The following is a 9,766-nucleotide window of genomic DNA, read 5'->3' as shown; positions in this document are numbered from 1 at the left end:
GCTTTGGAGCAGTAGAGGGCTACAGGAAGGAATCACAGAACTGGAGAGTCAGAAGGGACACCAAGGGACATCTAGTCCAACCCCCTGATCCTAATGGTTCCATTTAAAAGGGGGGCTACACATGAGGCTTCCCAAAAACGCACCGCAAGGGGTGCCATTTTGTGAGGGCTTCAAGAAGCTTTGGCCTGAATCCTAGGGACACTTCAGAGAACTGCAGTCCCATGGGGTTCTTCAGATGGCAGCCAATGCAGTTAAATTGGTCTAAATGTGTAGTGAAGTCATTCCCCCAAAGACCCAGAGACGGCACTTCTCTAGTTATGTAAAGGTGAAGGACCCCGTGACAGTTAAGTCCAGTCAAAGGCGACTATGGCGACTATAGAATATTTGCGTGAGATTGTATGGGGAAAAATACGGAATAACAGATACAAGTTTGCTTAAAATGTATATAGGAAGTGCAGTGGAAGTGGTGGAAGTCAATCAGTGAAATTTTATTATTGAGATATTTGTAGAATAAATTTGGAAGAAATTCTTCCATCTTTTCTTCTTCTTCTCCTCTTTATTTTTTCTTTTTCTTTCTTCTTTTCTTCCTTTTTTCTCTTTTGTTCTTTTTTTATATGTGTGTGTGTGCTTATCTGAAATATATATGTATGTATTTGCAATATTTTACTCATATTTTGTAATAATTATGTTAAATAAGTTAAACTTTTTTTTTAAAAAAAAAGTCCAGTCAAAGTTGACTATGGGGCTTTCAGGCTGAGGGAGCCGGCATTTGTCCACAGACAGCTTTCTGGGTCATGTGGCCAGCAGGACTAAACCGCTTCTGGTGCAACAGGACTCCGTGACGGAAACCAGAGTGCACAGAAACACTGTTTACCTTCCCGCTACAGCGATACCTATTTATCTACTTGCACTGGCGTGCTTTCGAACTGCTAGGTTGGCAGAAGCTGGGACAGAGCAATGGGAGCTCACCCCATCGTGGGGATTCGAACCGCCGACCTTACGATTGGCAAGCACAAGAGGCTCAGTGGTTTGGACCACAGTGCCACCTACATCCCTCCTAGTAATAAGGTACCCACTGGGACACCAACTCTTCCCCATGCAGGTGAATGTGTCCTGGATTTCACCCTTGGATGCCACCACAACACCTTCGTTTGGGTTTCCCAAAATAGCTGAGATTTTATTCTTTCTCCTTTTTTTTGCAAAAAAAAGCGTCAGTCACATTTTCAGTCAACTGAATTGTCCAGGGCTTTAGGGCACAGTTTCATCCCTCCTGCCACTCTACTGTTGTTGCCAACTTTGTTTCTTCTATGCCTTTTAAGCAGCTGCGCAACCCGCAGGAATTTAGAAGGTGGCGTTTTTCTCCACCTGCATGCCCGGAGAAGAGTCTCCTCGTGCTAAATCCCTACCAGTCGTGAAGGTGCAAAGGGCACAGGAGCAGGGCCAGTAGACATAAGATGGCAACCCAGAACCTCCTCCGTCCAGCTTAGTCTAAAACTCAAGTTATGCAAAATGGCCAGCTATCCGTCTTACATGGGGGGCTCTCCCTGCCGCGCCTGTACAGCCTTCCCCCACTATATTTGTTAATGCTAATAATAATAAATTTATTTAACCTCGCTATAGGCCACTTTCGAAGCAGCATACAATATTGAAAAAACAACAACACAGTAGGATCATAAAACCACGAGACGGAAAGACATCAACAACAGCAAAACAGACTGAAACTACTGATTCAATTAAATGCCTGATGAAATGGGTCTTGCTGACTTTGCGGAGTTTTAGGCGGAGTGTGTTATGCAGAAGACAGCCAGGGATGGACTCTTTCTCGTGTCAAAGAGCCAGGTCCAATTTCTTGGAGCCACTGGAGTATGAAGGCACGGGAACCGGGGCTGCACACTTGCTGGCCACTGATTCGGGGAGGGGTTTCCTTCAGGCCCATGAAGGGCTTTGTAGGTTAAAAACCAGCACCTTCGATCGGGCCCGGGAGGCGGACCAATCTGCAAAGAGACAGCCAGCAGCATCCTGCGTCAGCGGCGGTTCCCAAATTACCTTCAAGGGCAGCCCCACATAAAGTGCATCACAGTAGTCAAGCCTGGAGGTTATGGCGGGAAAGCCTGGATGAGCATGGGAAAGTTTTGCCCAGAAAGGCAGGCAGCATCTAGACATTGGGTTTAAATGAGAGAAAACACAAGCAGCCAGGGCGGAAAGCGCGGGGCTCATTTTATCCTCACGACAACCCTGTGAGGTGGGTCAGGATGAGAGTCCAATGCTTGCTCAAGGATACTTAGAGGGGGGGTCACACCAAATGGTTGCCTGTATGAGGGTTGCCACTGGCTGGGACTGGCCTGGGGTAAGTGGGGCTCACGGGAAGCTGGTCTGAGGTTACTCTTGCATCTATAATATTAATAACGATAATATAGCCATCTGCTGGGAAGTTAGTGTGGCAGTTCTGCCTGACCCGGTGAGCCCCACTTTCTAGGAAACAAGGAAGGGGGCAGCTGTGGTCTGACCGAACGGTAGACGAAATGATGAAACCATTTCTGGACTGTATGGCTTCGAGCGGCAGATGTTTGGGTGGGCGGGTGCAAGGCTGAACGTTCACCTAAATAAAAGATTTCCCATGTATTGAAAACTAGATGCCAGAGGTTCTTTCTAGGACCATAGAGTCCCAAGTTCAAGCTTTGGCATCTCCAAGTAGGCTTGGGGAAAGCTCTCGACCTGAAATCCCTTGGTGGATCTACACACATCGTTTATAACGTTAAAATACGTTATTAAAATTTGACCCCAGAGGGCGCTGCAGAGCAGAGAGCCATCAGCAATGGAAAACTGCTATTCAGCATTATAGAACATTATTTTTTTTAAAAAAGGTTTAGCAGATCAATGTAGATCCAGCCCCAGTAAAACTTGTTGATACTGGGTTAGATAGACCAGTGGTCTGACTCTGTATACAGCAGCTCTGTAGGTTCCGTTGTGTTGTGGAAGAGTAATGTTTTAGTATTCAGACTTGTGACACACACACACACCCCGCCAATGCAAACTGATGTGGTGTAGTCTAGAAACAATTTTTCCATGTGATACACTGCTTGTATTCAGTGGGTCTAAACCCAATCCTTCGTCCATTACGCTACATTGCCTCTCACTACACACCTTGTGTAGGATTCCCTATTCACACAACTCAGTGTCTATTGTGCCGTTGTCAGATTAGACAACACACTTAATATAGTACCTAGCTTCCAAAACAACAACAAGTGTTGGGGAAAGGAAAAAGTGACGTGTCCATCACTTTTCGAACCATTTCTTGCAGGTACAAATTGAAAATACACTTCCGGCGTCTCACAGGTCGAGAACCAAACCCTTCTCCCTGCAACATGGAACTTTTCCCAACCGACACAGACAGGTAAGTAATACTTTGCAGATGGGCGGAGGCGGAAATGTCAAGCGCCTACGACACGATGCTTTTCGCTTTCATCGCTAACTGGTCTCTGGCCCGCAAGCGGCAATTGACGGTGGTGTTCGAGGTTGTCCGGTTCTCGCCCGGCCCCGGCGTTTTGGGGCAAGCAAATTTCACAAACTTCTGCCCTGCTAAAAAGTACAAGATAGGGTCCAGGCAGCTGTTGGTGCTAGCCAGGGGCCGGGTGAGTTTGTATGCCAAGTTGATGGCGTCGAGAGTGGCGCAGCTGAGGTCCCAGTCGCGGAAGTAATAGTATAAGGTCCGAGTGATGTGGAAGGGCAAGAAGCAGATGATGAAGACCGCCAGGACGACGGCGATCATCTTGACCGACTTCTTCTTGGAGCTGGACATTCGGGTGGTGCCGTGGGTGGGCTGGAGCAACCGGCGAGCCATCAGGGAGTAGCAGACGATGATGACCAGGAACGGGATACAGAAGAGAAGGACCAGCATCACGGTGCTGTAGATGATGAAGTCCCCGAAGAGGTCCTTGGCCGACGTGTCGTGGCAGGTGATCTTGTCGCACCGGGGACTGGTGGTGACGAAGTAGAGCACGGGCGACTGGCAGGCGATGACGACCGCCCAGACGGTGGCCGAGACCCAGCGTGCGTAGCGGACTTGTCCCCACTCCAGGGACTTCAAGGGGAGGCAGATGCCCATGAAACGATGAATGCTGATGCAAAGCAAGAAGAGAATGCTGCAGTAGAGGTTGGTGTAGAAGAGGAAGCGGACGATCTTGCACAAGCCCACGCTGAAGGGCCAGTGGTTCCTCTTGGCGTAGTAGTAGACCAGGAGCGGCAGCGAGATCACGTACAAGGTGTCCGACACAGCCAGGTTGAACATGTAGGTGGTGGAGGCATTCCAGGTCTTGATTCGGAAGAGGAAGATGTAAAGGGCCAGCAAGTTGAGGCACAGGCCCACCACGAAGACGAGGCTGTAGGAGACGGGCAGGAGGATGTACTTGAACTCCTCGTTGAAGGTGCACCGGTAGGGGTCTTCCTCCTCACAGTCGGTGTCGGAGGTGTTGGCGCTCGCGTTCAAGGAGCGCAGCAGGAGCAGCAGGGACACATTCGCCATAGCCCTGGGGGGAACCAAAAGAGGGGAGGTTAGAAAGGAGCAGCATTGGCGGTTGACGGTGTGCCAGTCATGGATGGACTCCTATTATTATTCCAAACTTAAAAATGGAAAGCGTAATGCAGGTGGTTAACAAAAGAGGTTTAAAGACTCTCTCAAGGCAAATCTTTAAAAATGGAGTATAAACACCGACAACTGGGAAACACTGGCCTGTGAGTGCTCCAGTTCAGAACAGCCTTTTCCAAAGGTGTCATGGACTTTGAAGACACTCAAACTCAGGACGCAAGAGAGAAATGTGCTAAGAGGAAGGCACGCTTGGCAAGCCCCCACCGGGATAAACTCCCGCCCGGAAACTTATGTCCCCACTGTGGAAGGATGTGTGGATCCAGAATTGGCCTCCACAGTCACTTACGGACTCACTGTTAAGATTGTGCTCATGGAAGACAATCTTACTCGGCTATGAGTGATCAGCAAGGAAGATGATGATGATGATTAAAATAAGGAGCACAGGATGGTTTACAGTGGTACCTTGGGTTACAAACGCTTCAGGTTACAGACTCAGCTAACCCAGAAATAGTACTTCGGGTTAAGAACTTTGCTTCAGGATGAGAACAGAAATTGTGCGGTGGCGGCACGGCAGCAGCAGGAGGCCCCATTAGCTTCAGGTTAAGAACGGAACTCCGGAACGAATTAAGTTATTTACCCGAGGTACCACTGTACAATATAAAAACGCGAAGATACTTTACTACAAGCCAAACAATGAACCCACCCCACAGTTTATTGTTGATTATTTAATCAGCCATATTTCAAATAAAGTGTATAAGCGCTACACAACATCCTAAAAATGCCACAAATAAAAATCAAATACAAAAAAGCCATAAAAGAACAGCACGGATAATTGCTTGACAATATTTCTACACCACTTTTCATTTGAATGAATCCTGAAGCAGCTTACAAACAATAAATAACAAGATCCTGATAGGGCCTAATAGAACGTCACAAACACGGCATAAATCATATGGAACCATCAACAAACCATCCTTGAAACAATAGCAATCTATAGAACACTGTTCACGAAGCAACTGAACGAATCAGCTAAATAGCACAATTAAAGGAAATGTCTGAATAGATGATTAACAAACACAGTGTGTATATCCTGCGAAAATATATTAGCAACATGAACGAAATAGCCACCAAAAGATAACCATAGCAATGTTAGGTTCATGTACTCACTGTCCATGCCCCCGTGGCGCATAATCTTTCACTCTATTTAGCTCAATAAAATACACATACTAGGGTTGCCATCAGGGCCGGATTTAGGTTTGATGAGGCCCTAAGCTAGTGAAGGTAATGGGGCCCTTTATATGTCCAACTGTCCTTAGTCAACAACAAATTGCTACTCTTTCTTGTGTTGAATATATGCCATATGGTAATTTATGGACCTAATAGGTATCTAAAGCCATTTGCACATAACAAAGTATGTCTTTTGTTAAGTTGTGGGTGAACTTCATATCAGACGACACAGCGATTTTTCAAACAGCTCTTGTTTATTCACAGGCCAGAACAGAACTGAACTGAAGGGTTCAGCCAGCCTGCTTATATAGAGCTCCAGTACAACGCAACTGTAACAACTTTCTGTAGCTATCCAATCACTGAACGTCACTTTCAATCCCTTATTTGCATATGTGGACCTGAGTGAAAACTATCTACAGTATCCCCCTGCTGGCCAAGGGTGAGAACTTCAGTACCTAACATATTTTATCAAAGTAATTGTTACATGAAATCAGTCAGTAGGCATAAGACTCATACCCTTAGTCTCTGCTGCCTGATCATCAGTCTACAAGCACTCTTTAATATTAGATAACAGGTACAACCAGATCCTGAAGCTGAGGCTCCAATACTTTGGCCACCTCATGAGAAGAGAAGACTCCATGGAAAAGACCCTGATGTTGGGAAAGATGGAGGGCACAAGGAGAAGGGGACGGCAGAGGACGAGATAGTGGGACAGTGTTCTCGAAGCTACCAGCATGAGTTTGACCAAACTGCAGGAGGCAGTGGAAGACAGGAGTGCCTGGCATGCTCTGGTCCATGGGGTCACGAAGAGTCGGACACGACTAAACGACTAAACAACAACAAATCATTGGATATGCTGTTGCTGGAACCTGCCCGGGGAAGATAGCTAAGAAAATGAATGAATGAATGAATTCACAGCTACGTAACTCTTTACATTTTCTTTGTGTGGAGCGACAACAGGTACAACAGCTTGACCTACATTCAACTGTGCTACACTGCAATCTGCAGCTAATTGCTACATATTGCTGTGCAACCAGGCCATGCAGAATGTAAGCACCCTATATATAGAAATGAGCAAACCAGTGATATTTTAGGGAGCAGGCTAGCAGGGGGGGCCCATGACTTACATCATAGGAGCCTACACAATACAAAACACTGTTGCTGCATGTAGGTTTTATTTTATTTGTTTTTTATCTTATATTTTGGAAATGTACATCCAGGGGTTTTTTTCCTTTAATTTTTTGGGGGAGGCCCCCAAGAGAGTGGAGCCCTAAGCTATAGCTTGTTTAGCTTAGACATAAATCTGGCATTGGTTGCCATAATTCAAACTGTGAAAATCTGGACAGAAAAGTTGTGGGGCTTTTTTGGGAGGCAAATTCGCCAAATGAATGAATGAAGTTGTAGACCCAGCATCATACAAAGAGGTTTGTGCCGATTTAGCATCCAAGAGCGTCAAAGCGAGAGAAATAGGAACCCAGGTGTGGCTGAAGCAAATGCCGTAAGCAGAAATCAAAGCCTATGGGATGGGGAAGAAATTTGATTCTCTTTGCATTCATACTCCTTGAACCAGAACACGAATGGAGTGCAGCTCTCTTTCAAAACTTGCAGACCTCTGGAACTTCTTCTGCAATTCTGCAGCCGTACAATGTGAACAAAAATGTATGCATAAGGGAACCGCATCCATCGAAAAGCATACGTTAGTGAAAACGACATACAAAGATGCATTGCGTTAGGCGAAATGGTTTTGCCAAAGTGTGTCCTTGTTAGAAGGAAATTCGAAGTAAAACGCAAACAGGTTTTCACAAGGATTTTAAAAAGCAAATTGCATTGTGAAATGTTGCGGGGATGTGGAGATTCCCAGTGCGATCAGTGTAGCTCTCTTACTGTTTAGGGAAGCTTTTAATGTTTGATGCATTACTGTACAGTGGTACCTCAGGTTACATATGCTTCAGGTTACATACACTTCAGGTTACAGACTCTGGTAACCCAGAAATAGTACCTCAGGTTAAGAACTTTGCTTCAGGATGAGAACAGAAATTGTGCTCCGGCAGCACGGCGGCAGCAGGAGGCCCCTTTAGCTAAAATGGTGCTTCAGGTTAAGAACAGTTTCAGGTTAAGAACAGACCTCCGGAAGGAATTAAGTACTTAACCTGAGGTACCACTGTATTTTAATATTTTGTTGGAAGCTGCCCAGAGTGGCTGGGGAAGCCCAGCTAGATGGGCAGGGTATAAATAATAAATTACTACTACTACTACTATTATTATTATTATTATTATTATTATTATTATTACTACTACTACTAGTAGTAGTAGTAGTAGTACTGGGATTGGCAAAGCATAAGGAATCTCTGGATTTAGGGGAAATCAATAGATTTATGGGGAAAGGGGAATTAACAGAGTTCACAATCCACATTAAGATGAGGTCCTGATACGTTCAAGTAACCAAGGCAAAAGCGAGGGGAAATTCCACTGTCATTACCCTTTTAACCCAAATTGCCAGTCCAATAAATGCTCGATGGCAGTTTATTGCCCCCGCAGCACTCATGGCACTACAAATAATAATTAAAAAAATCTCTTTCTATTCTGGGAGTTGCACAAACAACATTCTTTCATTGTGCAAGAAAAAATTCTTTCATTGCTCCTCATCCTTCCTATTAAATGACTTTTTCCGGGTTCGGGAGGAAACTTTGCACTTTAATTATTAACTCCCAGAAGGTGCCGGCCAGCTGTCATGCAGACGGGGGAGATGAAAAAAGCAAACAGGCTGGTTTTGCTGCATAAGCGGAAAGCTTTGCTTTGATTTCAGCAGCCTAACCAGTTCAGTAGCCTCTGAATAGGCCAAAATGGACCAAGGTGGCCATTTATGGACCACATTCCACGTCCCCAAACTGCACCCCCCCAAAAAGAGAGGTTTAAAAAAAGATTCTTTTTGTGTGTAGATACAAATTTGGAAATGACTATAATTTAGATAGAAATGTAGTTCATCTCAGTACACAGGCAGCAAAGCTGTCAATAGCAGACCCTGCAAGTGTCCCTATTTTCCAGGGACAGTCCTGGATTTACAGAAGACGTCCCGGTTTCTGATTTGACCCGGTTTATCCTTAGGACATCCCAATTTTCATCGGAGAAATGTTGGAGGGTATGGTAGGAGACCCCCTATTTTCGCCAGCGACCCCTGAGCCAAGGAGATAAGTAACTATACAACCTTTAGAAGACATCTGAAGGTAGCCCTAGATAGGGAAGTTTTTAAGGTTTAATTTTTAAAAAATGTATTTATATATATTGGAAGCCTCCCACAGTTGCTGGGGCAACCCAGTCAGATACGTTTCCGAGCACAATTCAAATTGTTGGTGCTGACCTTTAAAGCCCTAAATGGCCTCGGTCCAGTATATCTGAAGGAGCGTCTCCACCCCCATCGTTCTGCCCAGACACTGAGGTCCAGCTCCGAGGGCCTTCTGGCGGTTCCCTCACTGCGAGAGGCCAAGTTACAGGGAACCAGGCAGAGGGCCTTCTCGATGGTGGCGCCCGCCCTGTGGAACGCCCTCCCAGCAGATGTCAAAGCGATAAACCCCTACCTGACATTCAGAAGACATCTGAAGGCAGCCCTGTTCAGGGAAGTTTTTAATATGTGACATTTTAGTGTATCTTTCATCTTTGTTGGAAGCCGCCCAGAGTGGCTGGGGAAACCCAGCCAGATGGGCGGGGTACAAATAATAAATTATTATTATTGTTATTATTATTATTATTGTTATTATTATTACTAATAATAATAAATAAAAATAGGGCATCCCTATTTTCATCGCAGAAATATTGGAGGTTATGCAACAGGTGGTCTGTTTGCTTCCTCTGTTGTTGGGCAGTTTCCAAGTCTTGCTCTCTCCATAGAAGCCAACTCATAGGGACAGAGGTCCCTTTGCTGCCCTATAAATATTTGAGGGGGCTGAACCCCCCCCA

At 45.5% G+C, this 9,766-nt stretch overlaps 1 protein-coding gene across 2 annotated transcripts in view; it reads right to left on the bottom strand.

The window, feature by feature from the left end:
• Positions 1-1,150: 1,150 nt before the first annotated feature.
• Positions 1,151-9,766, bottom strand: part of P2RY2 (purinergic receptor P2Y2) — a 48,478-nt gene continuing 39,862 nt past the window's right edge. For both annotated transcript variants that reach the window (XM_081910021.1, XM_081910020.1), the window contains exon 2: positions 1,151-4,526. In XM_081910021.1, coding sequence (XP_081766147.1) covers positions 3,440-4,522 — 1,083 coding nt within the window. In that variant the 5' untranslated portion in view covers positions 4,523-4,526 and the 3' untranslated portion in view covers positions 1,151-3,439. The remainder of the gene's footprint in view (positions 4,527-9,766) is intronic.

Source organism: Podarcis melisellensis, assembly GCF_964234715.1.
Source record: "Podarcis melisellensis genome assembly, chromosome: 4".
In the NCBI taxonomy this organism is placed as follows: Eukaryota; Metazoa; Chordata; class Lepidosauria; order Squamata; family Lacertidae; genus Podarcis; species Podarcis melisellensis.
The sequence above is the reverse complement of the archived record's forward strand: the minus strand, read 5'-3'. Positions and strand labels throughout refer to the sequence as shown.